Source organism: Misgurnus anguillicaudatus, chromosome 9, assembly GCF_027580225.2.
Source record: "Misgurnus anguillicaudatus chromosome 9, ASM2758022v2, whole genome shotgun sequence".
NCBI classification, from domain to species: Eukaryota; Metazoa; Chordata; class Actinopteri; order Cypriniformes; family Cobitidae; genus Misgurnus; species Misgurnus anguillicaudatus.
The window spans coordinates 21,885,554-21,903,672 of record NC_073345.2 but is presented as its reverse complement, the minus strand read 5'-3'; the positions used below and the strand labels follow the sequence as shown (position 1 = coordinate 21,903,672).

Genomic DNA, 18,119 nt, shown 5'->3' with positions numbered 1-18,119 from the left:
TAAGTGTAAATGGGGATCATGAAAAATCTATTCGTGGCGGCCAGTGTTGATTCCGTGGCGGTGCGCCACGAGTAAATCAATGCATGGGAAACACTGCTACAGAAGAGTCAAGTAAAATTTTTTGGGGAAAAATATCGAAACACTTTGGTTAATTTTTTGTGCGATGCTAGTGGTCTAGTCGGATTCGATGGATTATGCTAAGCTATGCTAAAAGTGGTACTGTCAGAACCGGAGATCGGCTGAATGGATTCCAAAGCGATAAAAATCAACTATTTAACTCTAGGGGAGCTGAAAATGAGCCTAATTTAAAAAAAAAGTGGAGCTTACGCTGCTTCTGAAACAGCATAATTCCATACTATATAGTAGGTGAAAAGCAGTAGGCGAGGCAAGTAGTATGTTCAAATTCATTGCATTAGAAAAACAGGCGAAAAGTAGCTGGATGATCCACGACGGAAAATCCTGAAGTGTTCATTCGATGGACACTTTACTATCTTGTGAGCCCCGGAGGAGGATTATCCAATCAAGAACGAGGAGAGGAATTTTATTCAAAAATGTCCGAAAGCTGTAACGTGGCTCTATAAAAATGCAAATACATATATTAAACAGCTGTTTATTTGTGGTTAAATTGCGCTTGTTTAACGTGATTCCAGTTAACAACTAACTTGTTGTTATGACAACGTATGTCAAGTGATGTATTAACATGGCAGATGTAATACGTCCGAATTCATTCATACTATCCATATTAATAATATACACTACCTACTGTTTTAATGGTCTTCAGCTAATTCAGTACCTACTGTCACAGTATGCTATTTCGGACACAGGGTTCGTTTTTTGATGTCTGAACAATTGACACCAGAGTATTGAACAATATTCCTTTGCTTCAAAATGAATACTTGGCAAAATAAATTAGCACTTGAAAAATGGCAATCAAATTCTGCAGATACACGTTCAATAACTTCAATCTCCTTTGCCAAATATTACTTGCCTTTGTTCAAGAAAAATATATTTGCCACGTTTGCATGACGGCCTCTAATTCATAACTTCAAAGAATACCGCATCATCCAATATTCCATCATATTCCAGGATGTTATGCTATGATGTCAATCACACAACCACAGCCCATAATAAATATTTTTCTCAACAAGAGCTTGTTGAACTTGGAAGCCTCGGCTCTTAAACGCAGATAGCAGTGGAAGTTTCCGGAATGAGGGGGAAAGATCTCCCTCCACTAAAAACACTTCTGTTAGACGTGGAATGTCCTGATGCTGTGTGTCATATACTGTGCTCAACTCGATGTTTATTAGCTTGATCACGGAGATAGACAACATCTGTATCAAAGGTCCATCCATAATCTTTCCTTGATAGGCACAGCACTGTTTCACTCGCTGTGATACAAGCATCTGGAATGGAGTCAGGAATATCAGGATCTGGTTTATGGAAAGGTGTTCCTGTCATCAGATGGAGTTTATAAATCCTGGTGATTATATGCTTTGGGGCTGCCCGTATCCAGGTCTTAAACTGCTTCAGTGAAGGGAAAATTAACTCCCCAGAATCCTGTTTGGCTATGCCGTCTGTACAACACAATATGTGTTGCATCACTGAGCTAATCCTTCCAAACCAGCGTGAAGTAAATTCAAATACGGCTAGAAGGGGCTGCTCCTGGAAGCTGTTAGACTATATCTGGGGAAGCATAGCGCAAGATACAGCATACAGGTCAGGTGTGCTGTGGGAATATATTTGAGTACCCCGTAAAAAGTGAAAGTTGGATTAACTTAAAAAAAGACTTCACCTAAAAAATAAAAATAAATTAACTGAAATGTTTTCATTTAAAAGTAAAAACGCTTACAATTTACAATTTCTTCATAAATCAAATAATTTCTACTTTAAGTAAAAAATGTAAGTTGACAAACTTTATTTTTAGTATTACCAGTTAAAGTAATTAGTTTAAAGGATTAGTCAATTTTCTTAAAAAAAATCCAGATAATTTACTCACCACCATGTCATCCAAAACGTTGATGTTTTTCTTTGTTCAGTCGAGAAGAAATTATGTTTTTTGAGGAAAACATTCCAGGATTTTTCTCATTTTAATGAACTTTAAACACTTAACAGTTTTAATACAGTTTAAAATTGCAGTTTCAAAGGACTCTAAATGATCCCAAACGAGGCATAAGGGTCTTATCTAGTGAAGCGATTGCCATTTTTGGTAAGAAAAATAAAAAATATGCACTTTTAAATTTTAAACTTCTTCCTCCGGTCGTGTGACACGCCAGCGCGACCTCACGTAATACTTCATCTTGTCAAGAGGTCACGGATAACGTATCGAAACTACGCCCCAGTGTTTACAAGTGTGAAGAAAGAGGACTGTTCCGACGTTGCTTTATGTGGAATGATACTTATTAATGTCTTTGTGTCAGTTTATTGTTTTAAATGGTTCGCAAATGTGCATTTCATATGTAACACGTGACCTTTCGATGTCATTACGAGGTCACGCTGGCACGTCACAGGACCGGAGGAAGACGAGTTGTTGTGGTTTAAAAGTGAATATTTTTTATTTTTTCTTGTCAAAAATTACAATTGTTTCGCTAGATAAGACCCTTATACCTAGTTTGAGATCGTTTAGAGTCGTTTGAAACTGCAATTTTAAACTGCATTAAAACTGTTAAGTGTTGGGGTCCATTAAAGTCCATTAAAATGAGAAAAATCCTGGAATGTTTTCCTCAAAAAACATAATTTCTTCTCGACTGAACAAAGAAAGACATCAACATTTTGGATGACATGATGGTAAGAAAATTATCTGGATGATACAAACATTTTCTATTTACTGTGTAATTGAAATTAATTACTTTTTGAAAAGATTAAAAAGTGCTTTGATGTTATCCTTTTAAAAAATTATATTAAACATATTTTTGCTTTTATTCTTTATAATATTTGTCACATATAAAAATTACATTAATTAAGAGATTCCAAGAAATATTTGTGCTTTTCAAATGAATTCACAAAAGCGCAAGACCATTCAAAACGAAGCATTGAAGGTTATTAAAACAGCTGAAAATGTAATCGTTAACAGACATACACTTACACTTTGTTTAAATTTATTTTGACTTGACTCTTGATTTGACCTCTTTTTAGAAGCAGTAAATGTGTTTTTCATATGTAGTCATATCTAGGAATTTTAAAACGTTTAAATAAAACGTTATGACTATTGAATATGGCTGAAAAGCAAGCATGTACAGTATGTATGTGTGTGTGTGTGTGTGTTGCTGTGTGTTGGCTCTGGGCCGTGCAGGGTGTGTTGATGGAGGAGGCTCTGACAGCGCCTTTGAGGGTTCTGATGAACTGGGCTGGATGGAGGAGATTGAGAGCAGCAGGTGTAGGGGGCCTGTGCACGGCATGCCCGGCACTCTGAGGGGGCTCTATGTTTAGATGTTACATTTAGTTAGATGTGGTGTTTTTTTTGGAGCTGCTGCGTGTGTCGAAGTTAAAATATGTTTGCTCGAGAGCTTCTGGCCCACCCTCTCTCTCTCTCTCTCTCTCTCTCTCTCTCTCTCTCTCTCTCTCTCTCTCTCTCTCCGGTCCCCATTATGGGATGCTAGCGTGTTCCTGGAGCTCAACTGAAGAAGTGATTGGTTGGATTTACAGGGAATACACATACTGATAAAAACGTTCTTGTTGTTTTTGACTAAAAGCGTCTACAGAGCATAAATGCAAATAATTTGGCCAGCCTGGAAATGATAACATCATGTTGTTTTAGGTGGAAAGCTACCATACCTCCTCGGAGCGCCACTGCCACCCTGTTGATTAAAGTGTAATTTTCGGAAATTCACCCTGGTAATAGTCCCACACAGCACTTTTAATAGGACATAAACAAAACGTGTTGTGCTGTGGACTATTTTAAGTCACCCGTAAATCAGCGGGTGTGCATTGTGGACAATTAGCATGAGCTGTAGATTAAAGCCAGACTTTGTGGCTTGCTAACAGCCGCTCCTCTATTTTAATTGATTCAGTGTTGTCTTGATTGGGTGTAGAGGGGCTTTAGCCCAGGGCGTTGGAAACTGATCCGGGCAGTGTGAGTCGGAAAATGGGCCCTCTGGGATAGGTCAGCTCTCCAGCCTGCTGTGGGAGGCAGGTTCATGTTTACATAGATGTCCATAGTCACAGACTTAGCCTGAGTTATACCCTGTTCTCTCTCACCTGCATCTGCGAGCCGTTGTTTGTTTTGCTCAACCAATAATTTGTTCATCTTACCCGGCCCGTCGTAATTGTGGAATACGCGCACAAGATGGATGACCCTGGGGTCAACACTGTCACTCTATTCAGTCTCTTTTGAATATGGAGACCTTCATTAATGATTGGCGATCCATGACCCCCGACCCGAAGTTCTGACCTCACGTGGTCTCGATGTTGCATTAAGGCCACTAGAGTATATTTGGTGCCAAGCACTCCTGTCAGTCCTGATATTTGAGATCTATATAGCGTACTCAACAGGATTTTGTTGCCACAATGAAATGGTTTCACTCAAGGTAATGTTGTTTTTAATCTTAAGAAGTGTGTCAGTACAAAAGTAGCACACATCTGTGAAGCGCACAAGGCCGTAGGGCATCCAATTTTATGTTTTAAAAGGAAGCTCATGAGGGGGAGCTATACTGTATTTTTTTATGAGATGGCAGATTTTGTTGGACAGCACATTTGAAGGTCAACCTTCAAAGGTTTGATTTTTAATAGGTGTGCGTATGTGTCTGTGTGTTAACATATGGGGTTATCCGGAGATTGACTCTGTTGGGTGATGAGTGACGTATATCATAATGCACTTCGCTAATCAAAGTGACACAAGAGCAGGAAGATTAACCTGCGCCGCTGTGAATACTTTCCACATATCGTACAAGTTAGACAAGCAACAATCTCACCCAGACCGATAGACGCGTTCTCACTCACTCATGTTGTCTACTCTATATCAATGATATCCTCCCGTAAATATCTACCTGAAACTAATCCCTTTATTCTATAATCCTCCCCTTTGACAGGGTTTCTGAAATACAGACATGCCTCCCACAAACAGTAATGTGTTTTCAATGTAAAGAACCATACATCTTGTCCCTTCAAGCGTTTTCCATGGGAAACTCGGCTCTTAGGTTTTTCCTGCTTCGTTCTGCACCTTCATCAGTCTTTTGAGGCATTCGCCAAGCCAGCACAGCTTGAAGTCCTGGCAGGCTATTGTTTGACTGTGATGTTAATGCTTCTGGGCAGACATTCTTTTGGAAGGGGTGAATGAGTGATATCTGAGGCGTCCGGAGATGTACGGTTGCCTCTCGACTGAATGATAGGACAACTGCGTGAGGGCTGCTCCACCGCTTCTGTGAGAGATGTAACCTGAGGAGGAGATCCTCCATCTGTGCCACTGAAAGGCCTGGAGGGCTTGAGGTTTAGTTGACCTACACCCCTGGAAGCCATGTCAGTCATTGCCTAAAGAGCCCCCTCTACAGGAAGATCTATGCAGGTGTGAAGATTTTCCTCGGCCAATAGATAAAAATGCTTCACTGTCCTTAGCCAGGGGTCAGCAAGAAAAGTTGATGTTTTCAGAAATGTTATCAGAAAGAAGGTATGAACTAGAATTGTGTTATTTAAGAAATTTCACTTGAAATTTCTTTAAAGTATTGCAGTATGCTTTGGTGGCTCTAATGTAGATCGTATTTTATTCCATTTTTTTTTTTGACTCATGGAACTGTTCATCAGCTTAAACCGATCTGTTTTAACTCATGCTTTGTTAAACCACTCATTTTAAACATCTGTTTTTGCTATCTTCATGTACCTTTTTCACTGTGGTCCCCCGCTGTTGTTGATTTAAGTTTTATTGTTTTACCACACCTCAAACGCTCCATTAACTCAACAACAAAAAACTTGACCTCTGAACCCTGCATAGACCGTCTTCCTGAAAGATAGCAAAAATTTAGGCGCTATCATCTGAAATTAAATAAGTTTATTTTTTGTAACTGTATATGAACAATGAATTAATAAACAATTAGGTGATTCTCGCGAAATTAGACCTATGAGGTGTCACGAAACATTTTGATAAAAAAAGTAAATGCAAAGTAAGAGTATCAAAATAAAAAACATACAGTTACAAACATCTATTCATGTACTATTTTGCACATGATTTAAAATCACATCATACAAACCAATTTTTTTTTCATTTAAGGGGAAAATTTTCATTACCGCAATGTGTCCATGACTGGATTTGGTTTTTTTGACATGGAAATATTTATAATTTAAAAAACCTAAAAAATAAAAAGCTTCAGTACATGTTATACTATAAACATTTACAGTAAAGAAGCATGTGGTATTTGGTGATCATTGGTTAATGTAGAGACAATAATAAAGAATATAAATGTGTCCAAGAAAATAATTATCATCCTCGGCAACAATTTTCAATCATTGTTTAAGCCCTCAAGGAACTAACATTTAAAAAAAAATGTTGGAAGGGACACAATATTTTTTCTCTCCAGATAAAAGTTGAAATTTTGTTTTTCATAGTACCTAGACAACTTTTTAGTTCTCATTACCGAAACATGAGTTTGTAAATGCATATATTTAATGTAACATGTTGTGGTAATGATAATTTTTGATAATGATAATCTAAAAAATGTAAATAATTCTATAGGAAATATGTTTTAAATCCTCTAAAAATAATGCTTATAGCAAGATCAGACCTTAATCTTATATGTGCAATGGTTAAAATGGCTTTTAAAAAAATCTGATGCTGGAGACTTTTAAGTCTTGTTTTCGTGAGAATCACCCAATTGTATTGACATTAACTAACATTAAGATTAATAGATGCTTAAACACTATGTAACTCATTGTTAGTTCATGTTAGTTAATAAATTTACTTAACAAATACGTTAACAAATTCAACTCTCTTATTTGTTCTGTCACAGAAAACTTTTTTTTGCTTGCTTGTTGGGTCCTTTTTCCTTTCATTTGGAAATCAATGGCAGCTTCAGAGAGCTCTTTTGATTTAATTGGCTTCCTCTGGAAATTCTGGAGTGAAGAGCCTCCTTCATTTTTCATTCCATTGTTAAGACTGAGGAATCTGACCTTGGGATGAACCAACCATAATCATGAACTCCTGCACACCACAGCCTCCTGGTGCCCTGCCTTTCTGTAGACTCAGGTCTGCCCCGGTCATCACCCATCGGCCTCTGTTTGAACATACAGAGAATGAATAGGCGGATTATCCATACGGGGGTTTTTGTTGTGTGACTTGTTCCGATGCCGCCGTGTGCCGTGTTTGTGCAAGCAGCACTGATAGAAATGGCAAAAGAAGTTGCTTTTTCATTCCTAATGATGAACTGACACGTCATTGTGTGACACATTGCTCTTCACTTGCGTAAAAGAAGGAGTGAATGAACATCAACATTGATGAGTTGTTTGTCTGTTATTGGGTTAGATGGGGTCAGTTCCCTTTTAACTCACCGGTGCTTGTCTGATGGACGTTTGAAACGGATAGCTGAGGTGGCGTTTGATTTAGAGTCAGAGTAACAATATTATAATGTGACACAGTGTTACTCTGTCGTCTCACTTGATTTGATTTGTTGATTTCTCATACAGACATAGGAATTTAATCTGTTTGCCTTGGGTGGTGTTGTCTGAGGAAAAAGGTAATCTGTTGCCATTCATACAATAGACACTGAGCATATTTATGTTATGTTTGTTTGTATTGCATACTGTATATATGTATGTGTATGCAATACAAACACAAAACATACACATTATATATACTAAATGTCTGTTGTATTAATGGCAACAGGACTAAGTACAAGGATAATTTAAAGCTTAGTGTAAGACGTTAAAATGACAAAAGCAATGTTTCCCACAATCCTTTGCTTTACAACAGAACATTTTTGTCCAATACAAGACTGACAATACAAAATTTTAAGAAAGCCATAACATTTAGTCAGGAAATAGCCTTGTTTTTGTTTAAGCCCATAGTTAAAGGATTAGTCAGTTTAAAAAATCCAGATAATTTACTCACCACCATGTCATCTAAAATGTTGATGTCTTTCTTTGTTCAGTAGAGAAGAAATTATGTTTTTTTAGGAAAACATTCCAGGATTTTTCTCATTTTAGTGGACTTTAATGGACCTCAACACTTAACAGTTTTAATGCAGTTTAAAATTGCAGTTTCAAATAACTCTAAACTATCTCAAACGAGGCATAAGGGTCTTATCTAGCGAAACAATTGTCATTTTTGGCAAGAAAAATAAAAAATATGCACTTTTAATTCACAACTTCTCTTCTTCCTGCGGCTGTGTGGCGACCTCACGTAATTGAGTAATGACGTTGAAAGGTCACGTGTTACATATATAAAACGTGGACCATTTAAAACAATAAACTGACACAAAGACAGTATCATTCCTCATCCAACAACGTCGGAACGGTCCTCTTTCTCCACACTTGTAAACACTGAGGCGTAGTTTCGATACATCATCCGTGACCTCTTGAGGCGATGACGTATTACGTGAAGTCGGGTATTAGGTATTGGGGTCCATTAAAAAACATAACTTCTTGTCGACTGAACAAAGAAAGACATCAACATTTTGGATGACATGGTGGTGAGTAAATTATCTGGATTTTTTTCAAAGAAAATGGACTTTAAAATAATTTGAAATGAAAAATTAAACGATTGAATGAATTACATGCCATTGCAAATTTAATTAATCACATGTAATATTAATCGCAAAAAATAAGTTAAAGACTATTCTAACAGTAATGATTACAAAGTGACTTTAGAAGTCTATTTTTACATGCAACACAACTTTTTTGAGCTGGAAACTCGGCCTAAGTTTTTCCAGGAAGTACAATGAAAAAAATCCATTTTGCTTTCCATTTCGATGATGTAGCTCCCAAGAGTAGTAAACAATAGTTTTTCAAAATAGCCCTAAACTGCTTGCAGACTTTAAGCAGCAAAGATAGACCAACACACACACACAAATACAGTACACACAAACCACCGCCAAACCTTTCCTAACCTACAGGGACACTCTGTATTCCAGCAGTGCGTTTGAAATCCACATAATGATAATCTGATAGGTCTTGAGCTCCATCTGCTCTCAATAGTCTTTTATTGTCCATAATGAGTGGAAATCTTTGTGTCAGTGTGCCCAGCTGTGCTTCTGTCCACAGCAGGATTGCGATGCTAACCTCACATTAGCCCGAAAGCTCGTCTGTTTCTCTCCAGGGTTCCTGCTGGGTGTCCATTGGCTCCGGCTCCTCTCTATAACTCATTCTGAATCACTCTACACCCCAAAAATTCCCATTGAATATTAAACCGCCTTCCGGTTTACAAGTCTAGTCACCAGACCACAGTCACGTTCGCTTACCTCACTTCACTCAGTCACGTGGACTTACGGTTGATCGGTCTCGCTGTGGCTTTGCAAAACTTATTTGTGTGGCTAGAAAGTGAGTGTGTCTAAAAAGCATCAGAAATTGTAGCTAATCGAAGTGGCCATGGCCTTGACTGGCTTTCGGTTTCAAATCTGACTATTTTTTTAAGGCGTGTGCAGTGTGCCGAGTACAAGAAATGATCAACAGCCAGTGAAATGACGCGTAATTGTTTCGCTCAAAAGTTTTCCATTCAAAACTAAATATCGGCATCATACTGTAGCTGCAGTTGGGTTGGGGCGTGATGGACATCAGTGAGTCTTTAAATGTGTGCAGGGAGACAAGCTTCAGTCTTGCAGTGCCTGCTTGGCATTAGCAGCTATCCATCTGCACTAAACTCCTCAAAAATCCAACCTTATATGGAGCCTACGGGAGTTTGCGTTTTTAAATTGCTTTCTTGTCAAAAGAAATCTACGCACATTCCGTTGACATCCATGTTTTGGTTTGGTCCTCCTGGGGTCATCTCAATTTACAATAAACAAGATGTAAATCTGGAATAGTTGCCTGTTTTGGCACAAGAGATGCACATTTTTTCCTCCTAAAATTCCTCGGAGTGCCATATTTCAAACTGTCACATCTCGCCCATGGAAAACTCATTCTTTCAGACGTATTTAAAGCAGCGATGTCAACGGCAGGATTATGAATTTCCCCCGTGATCTTTAGCGAGCCCTAGCGAAACCGAGATTGGATGATTTACGTGCTTTCACATTTGCGGTAATTGCTCTCAAATAAGTGGCTTCCTCCTGAAGTGGTCTTTTTGTGAAGTAGGGTCTAGGTGGCTCGTAAAACATACGAATGAGAAGAACTCAACTGCTAATATGTCATATCATATATGCTTCCTGTCTCTGGTGGTTTGCTCATGACAGCCTCTTTGTTTTGTTGTCCCAGGTTCTACAGGGGAGACTACCACATAGACGTTTGCATTAATGATTATTTGGACGTCTACTGTCCCCATTACATCGACACGGTCCCTGAAGAGAGGACAGAGCGATATGTTCTCTACATGGTCAACTACGATGGTTACAGCTCTTGTGACCACACGGCGAAAGGTTTCAAACGCTGGGAGTGCAATCGGCCTCATGCGCCCAACGGGCCCCTAAAGTTCTCCGAGAAGTTTCAGCTCTTCACGCCTTTCTCACTTGGTTTTGAATTTCGGCCGGGCAGAGAATACTACTATATCTGTGAGTATTGAGTTAATAAATGATTCATATCTAATAAAATGGCATCTGAAAACATATAATGCTAGTAGAGTAACCACAAATGATATCCATTGCATTAACAACCTTATTTTGGTTAAATAATTGGCTTGAAAAGTATTTTTGCTTGCTTTCTTTAAACAAATGGCACCTGGTTTGATTTTTTGATATGCAATGCAAAGTGAGTGTTTGCACGTGAATACTGTCTCGAATCCAAAACTCAACACCGTGAATGTTAAATAGATTTGTACGGTCAGTTTTCAGTTTAAATCTGGGAAAGGTCACATTACATGGAAAAGTATGCTGTATTAGCATCCTCACGGAGCATAATACAAGTCAAGTCCTAAATTTAATGATATACTTTAAGGACAAGTATCCGATTTCATGCATGAAAGTAAGGAAGTCATTGCCAAGTACGACTTTGTTTTCAGAAGTCTTGGCAAACAGACTACAAGGAAAACACGAACCTCAGGGAAAAACATCTTGACTTTAGTGGTCTTCCTCTGAAGAGTCTTTGTTACAGACTCCCAGTGTCAGCTTTCGTTTGCTCGTGAGACGGTTCTCAAAAACAAGCATCTAAACCCATGTTTTTACAACTGGAGTCAGATCCCTACAGGGCGGGAATGGGAAGACAAAATAAAGCACAGGAGCGGCCCAACCGCTCGGACTGCTCACAGACGAGATGGGTTCATTTATGCAGGCGCACGCTAGAGATGTGAAGCGTTTGATTTAGCAGAATCTGACCTGATGATCTGACAGATCTCACGGGTGCATAAAACAATGGACATGTTTTTATGGGATGTGAAAGGAAGGAATTGGACAGCGAAAAGGGGGGGAAGAAGAGATAAGTACACAGAGCTCCAGAAGGACAGATAGGAATGCACACTAAACAGTGTTTAGAGGTTAGATCACAGCAGGTGATAAGTATGTTTTGCATGATTGTGTGTGTCTATCGCAGACATTGCAACATAGTAAAATGGGCTCTTTTCCCCGAAGGCCTGTGAAGAAGAATAATAGGACAGGAAACATCTTGTCTGAAGTGTAAAAGTCTCATATAGTAGCTGGCAAGGCATCAGTTAACGCTTGACGGCAAACAAAAGGTCGTAGCGCACGTGTGTCAATCTAGCAGGAATCAGTTCCATGATTCAACTGTTATGAATTCTGTCAAGCCAAGAGGAAGTTTGTCCATTTGTATAAAATTACAAGCGAAGGAATGTAAAATAAACAATCTGTCAGCAATCAGGCTTTTAAAGTGATTGCTTAACGTACACGGTCACTTTCAGTAACCTTGATCATATCGGAGAGCATTTGTGTGGTTTATAAAAAAAGTAGTTTATAAGAAAACAGTTGTTTAAACAGTTCTTTAAAATATAAACTAATAAAATATATATATAGTAAAATATTACATATAGTAAAAGATTATTTTAAATGTGAAAGATTATATAAAAAGTTAATTGAATTGATTATATTGATTCAGAGGCGGACACTACTTAAGTATTTTTACTTTCTACATAAAAGTAAATTTTTACATATTCGTATTTTATCAGTGTTTTTCTTTGGAAAACATACATTCCAAAGCATATTATCATAACTTTTACTTCACTAGATTTCATAATTTCAAGTTTTTGGTTTATATTTAATATTTAATAAGTATTAAATAATATTTAATAATATCTAAAAACATCTAGTATTTTTTTACTTTTACTAAAGTAAAAAGTACTTTCGTACTTTTACTCAAGAAAAGTAAAAGTACACAATTTTTATGTAATTAGGTATTAAATCAATTTTAATATGCAATATAAAAGGAATATGCAGTATGATTCTATGCTTTAGAATGTAGTGAAAATTTTTTAGTAAAATAAAGTAATTTTTCCCAAGACAGACCCTCTGATAAAGCACAGATGCTTGGAAAATGTAACTAAAATACTCAAGTAGTGTCCACCTCTGTATTTATACTTGAGTCAATTTTTTTACTATAGTTTACTATATTTATACTAGTAGAGGATATTATATACAGTACTGTGCAAGTCTTAGGCCACCATGCCAGAATTAGATTTGTTGTTTTTGCAATATTATAGTGATCATATATAATTGTCTCTCACAATCTCTTTAATAGCATACATCCAGAAAATACAGTACAGGAAATATATAGTATTAAAAACTGTAACCTGATGTTTCAAATTTTTAGGGTAAATTCCCCTTCCACTTGAGCAATAGCAGGAAACTGCAGGATCTCTTTAACCTAAATAAATTTAAATCCTAATTTCTAATTTTAAAGAAATTAGTCTTTTTACTTCATTCTGCTCAAAAACGCTCAAGATGTGTTTAGTGTCAAGAGAGGTCACATTAAACACAGACGATGCCTAAAGAAGACATTTAGTCCTGAAAATTATTATTTTTTTTTATTTGTACATATTTCCTGTATTTTCTGTTTGTATCTTAATAAAATACATTGAAAAAAATATGGATGGACATTAAAACTTCTAAAACAACAAGTCTGGTGGTGGCCTAAAGGGGGTCGCACACCGGACGCTCAGTGCCGCGCCATTCTAAAAAAATCGACTACATTGTTTTATATGAGTATACGCACACCGGCGCGGACAGGCGCCACCTGTCCCAGCTACGACTTAGGAAGTTGCTCAAATCCCTGTCGCGCCACTCACACAGTTTTTAACATCATATTTTTCCCAAATCAATAATGATTAACATTGGCTGCTAACGTATATTTTGCATTTTGAAGTACACGTTATCTGACAAAGCTCGCGCTATTTAATGTGCACTTCCGGTTTAAGATACCTCCGAGTTGTCCTAGACGCGACTTGACGTGGCGTGACGCTGCGTGTCTGGTGTGCGACCCCTTTAAGACTTTTGCACAGTACTGTATATTTCATATATACAGTGAATTTATTTAATATAAAATGATATTACATTACATTGCTATTATTATATTATATGTAAAAACCCTGCTAAAGTATTTTTTGTGATTTATTGTTTTCTACATAAAATAATCCTGCATACTGTAAAGAACATTCTGTAAAAATATAACCTTGATATCTTTAATATTTATTAAATATATAATATTGACTAAGTAAGATTGAAAACAATGTGAAATTAATGATGCTCTTAATCTCAAAATTAGATTGAGACATTAACCGTTCACAGACAGAGTAACATATTATTAGTTTATTTTTAATGTTTAACTTTTTTTAGGCAAAACTTTGACTGTGGTTAAAATGTTGCTGTAAGTTGAAAGAAAATTAAGCTACTCTGATTTTGTCAGTGGATGTCTGCCCATCATGATTTTGTTGGACAGAATGTCTTTGTTAGCATGGATGCTAATCATCCTGAGTGAGGGGTCGCTGTGGGAGAGCAGGGGGGTGAAACCCACGGTCTTCGTGCTGTCAGTCACCGGGGCCCTGGCCCTTTAGGTCAAATGTGAACATGCTCTGATGACTGCAGTTGAACTCAAAATCCTGAAAGACTCAAAGCAGCATGTTTTTCCAATATGGCCAATGTGGAAGTCTGATCTTAATCTCAGAGGATAGAAATCCAATTTCAAGGGAAGGTTTTTAGTTGGCCTAAGCGAGGGGGGCTGACTGCAGTCCGGGCCGTCTGATACGAGGCTGCTTCAAAAGGCCCGTCCCTTCATCTTCATAATACTGTAAGATAAACCGAAAACATTCCAACTGTGGGCTTAAAGCACACATCTGATTTGTTGCTTCAATAAGACTCAATCCCTTGCGGTTTACTCATAAGTTCTGTAGTTGTTACCTTAGCCAAAATTATTTTGTGCATAACAAAGTGCACTTGAAGAGCTCAAGAATGCGGGAGGATAGAGATAGGTGTGCGTCTTATCTCAAAGACCGAGCATAAATCCATCATTTCCTCATTTATCAAACTTCTCAGTTACATCAGATCTGATCTCTAAACTCATAGCTGGAATAGTGGTGTCTGGGAGGTTTATTGCCTCTGGCCGTCGGCAGCTCGGGTGGGTAACGACACAGGAATCTGATATCAGCTGTGTGGGAAAGGAAACACGGATGAGCAGCCCGGACCATGACAGTGTAGGGTGTCTTTGAATAAGCAGAGTTGGTGTAGTAGTCTAGTCTTAATGTCTGCCAAGGTGGTAAGTTACACACCGCATGCTGACAGCAAGAGAATTTCAATGAGTGACAGATGAGAGTCGACACCCAAGCCACCAATGAAATCAGCCTAATACAGCCAAAAAGACTTTTAATTTTTGTTTGGTGTAAAAATTTGAGCTTTCTTAATGGAAAATCAGATTTCATGCAGTCACACACCGCTCACAGGGACCAAAACTAACAGTCGGCAAGTACAAAATGAGAGTAAAAATTGGCTTGGTGTGTAAAAAGAGAGTTTCTCATAAGGTTAATGGTAACTATTATATGTTACATGCTAGTAATAAGTCTGGCCATCACAGGTGATTTGATGGATTCATATTGAAGACACACGGTTTGCTATAAAATCTGTCAATTTGAAGTTTATCTAGACAGCTTTTTCTTTTTCTGAGGACCATTTCACAGAAGTTTGTACGTATTTTTAAGGGACACTACACTTTTTTCTGAAAATAGGCTCATTTTTCAGCTCCGCTGGAGTTGAAGGTTTGATTTTTGCCGTTTTTGGAATCCATTTAGCTGATCTCCGTGTCTGGCGGTACCACTTATAGCGTAGCTTAGCACAATCCATTGAATCTGATTAGACCATTAGCATCGCGCTAAAAAATAACCAAAGAATTTAAATCGTGACTCTTCTGTAGTTACATCGTGTACTAAGACCGACGGAAAATTACATTTGAAATTTTCTAGACAGATATGGCTAAGAACTAAACTCTTATTCTGGCGTAATAATCAAGGACTTTGCTGTCGTAACATGGCTGCAACAGGCGCAATTATATTACGCAGCGCCTGAAAATAGTCCCCTGCTATTGAAAGATACTAAGGGGACTATTTTCGGCTTAATATCGTTGCAAATAACAACTTTTAATTTTCTGTCGGTCTTAGTACACAATGTAACTACAGAAGAGTCAAGTTTTAAATAGGAAAATATAGAAACTCATTGGATTTTTTTAGCGCGATGCTAATGGTCTAATCAGATTCGATGGATTATGCTAAGCTATGCTAAAAATGGTAGCGCCAGACCCAGAGATCATCTGAATGGATTCCAAAACGGTAAAAATCAAATGTTTAACACTAGGGGAGCTGGAAAATGAGCATATTTTCAAAAAAAATGGAGTGTCCCTTTTAAAAGGTGGCCAATTCGTATGAATTTGTACAAAAAAACGTACTATTAATAATAAACCCTCATCCCTAACCCCAACTTTACAGGGTGAAGGCAAATCATACTAAAAAGTACAAATGAGATTGTATGAATTGGCCACCTTGTATGAATTCTTCGTATGTAAGATTAGCTAAATGCAAAAAACATATACTTTATACGCAAGAAACGATATCATGACCGATAATTAATATTTATAGTCCGGTTGGCAATTCATTCATCATTAGCAGCTATGAAACAATATTAATGTTGGACCCTGACAGCACTAATGTACACATACACTGACACGCAGGTGTTATTTATCACCCTAGTAGTCGAGATTGTGGAGTCGCAGCAGCAGATTTCCAAAGTGATGTTTCCAATTGACACTGTGATCCTGCTCCAAACTAGACCAGACTTGAGAATTGAGACAAAAGCAATTTCACCCAAATCAAAGTAAATATGCTTGCGGGGACAAGATTAAGGGCTCGCAAACCCCCAGTATGTCAGGATAGACGGCACATAAGCACATTGATTTAACCCAACCTCTCCCTGCAGTCATGAGGGTGTGGATATGAGAGGAGAGAGAGAGAGAGAGTGGGCAGATTAAGAGCAGCTGGAGACCCCACACAGCAGGGATTCATGTGTGTCGAGGCAAGAACAGCCACGGTGCATTATGGGAATGTCTGCATGCTCAGGGATGAGCCAGACGGTTAATGAAGAAAAGAGATATCATTCTTCCCGCATGTTGCTCTTGTTCATTTTTTATAGGCATAAAAATCTGATACGGCTTGGTCTTGACACTTTTATGACGGTTTATTGTTACGTCTACGTCTGCGACCACTTTCGAATTTAAAACATAATTCAAACCTGGTAATAAACAGAAGTTTGGGATATTGAGAAAAGTTGTTTTAAAAAAGAATGAGCCATTTTGGATTCTGCACTTTTCTAGGTCACCAATCAAATAAGCACAAATTTGTGACTTTCACCGTGTTAACACCTTTGCACGAAAGGTCACATTTCCTCGCTACCACTGAAGCACACAAGATGGCCTTCGAAGCATTCTCAGATGCACGCATCATCGGGTTTTTCACAAACTCGCCGGCTCTTAACGTTGTTAAGGCAAAAGAGCGACATACCAAATACTTTTCAGGGAAATTGTTATGTTGACAATATAATGTGTTGGACATTAAGCTATGTAAATATATTCTTTAAGCAGCACTATATATATATATTCCCTCAGCAAATAGCATGCTTTGTAAGTCATGAATGGACGAGGTGGTTTAAAGTTCAGCAGTTCACATGCGCTGGTGCTCTGACCTCTATAGGCTGAACAGAAGTCATGTGAATCATCACAGCCGATTACGGGGCTTTTAGTGGCAGGTGTGGCTTTCGGCCTGTGATCTGTCATTTGCAGCTGTTGATGTTACCAGTCGCCAATACAGCTTTAAGTAGCTGGTGTTGATGTATGTAGTGACCACTCAACGTCTAAGAGGCATGTGAAAAGGTCATATAACCAGTCGATTTAGACAAGCACAAATTTGCTGCCCATAAAGAAACATTTTTATAAACTGCTGTTTGTGGCCAAAAGTTATTTAAATAAATAGCATATTTAAAGTAAGTTGAGTTTACTGCCACCTGTGGCCATATGGCTGACATACATTGTGTAAATATTGCTCATTCTTTTATGCATATTGTCTAATGATTCAAACTTAAAGCATCCGACCAGAAAAGCAATATGCCCGACCTTTTGATTTTGTGTCAACCAGGAAAACATATAAACCGCGGTGGAATTCATGTATACATCAGTGAACCCAGCTTCTCCAATTGAATTATCAACGACATATTGCATTGCCTATACGGAAATTGCATTTCGCACCAGCCACACTCATTACATGGAGGCTTTGAAGAAAGGGATTTATTGAAGTCTATCGCATTGCTCATTATTTAGTCACCTTTACGTCCAGATTGATCTGCAAGCCTTTTCCTCCACCCCAAAGATCTCATTTACATGAGTTCCTGACAGTGCCGGATTGCATTACAAACTGCACAAAGAACGAACAATAGAGAGAGAGCGCCTGTCCACCTTTTCTTTTTCGGGCACTAATAAGCTTTTCCTTAGAGAAGACAAATTGAGAAACATGGCTAAGTTGACAAGAAAAACAGTGTATCAAATGTATTTCTGCTCCTATCTATCAGTATGAAGCGTAA

The 18,119-nt window shown here is 38.0% G+C and overlaps 1 protein-coding gene across 2 annotated transcripts in view; it reads left to right on the top strand.

The window, feature by feature from the left end:
• Positions 1-18,119, top strand: part of efna5a (ephrin-A5a) — a 99,305-nt gene that overhangs the window by 78,691 nt on the left and 2,495 nt on the right. For both annotated transcript variants that reach the window (XM_073871308.1, XM_055180114.2), the window contains one exon: positions 10,327-10,619. In XM_073871308.1, coding sequence (XP_073727409.1) covers positions 10,327-10,619 — 293 coding nt within the window. The remainder of the gene's footprint in view (positions 1-10,326; positions 10,620-18,119) is intronic.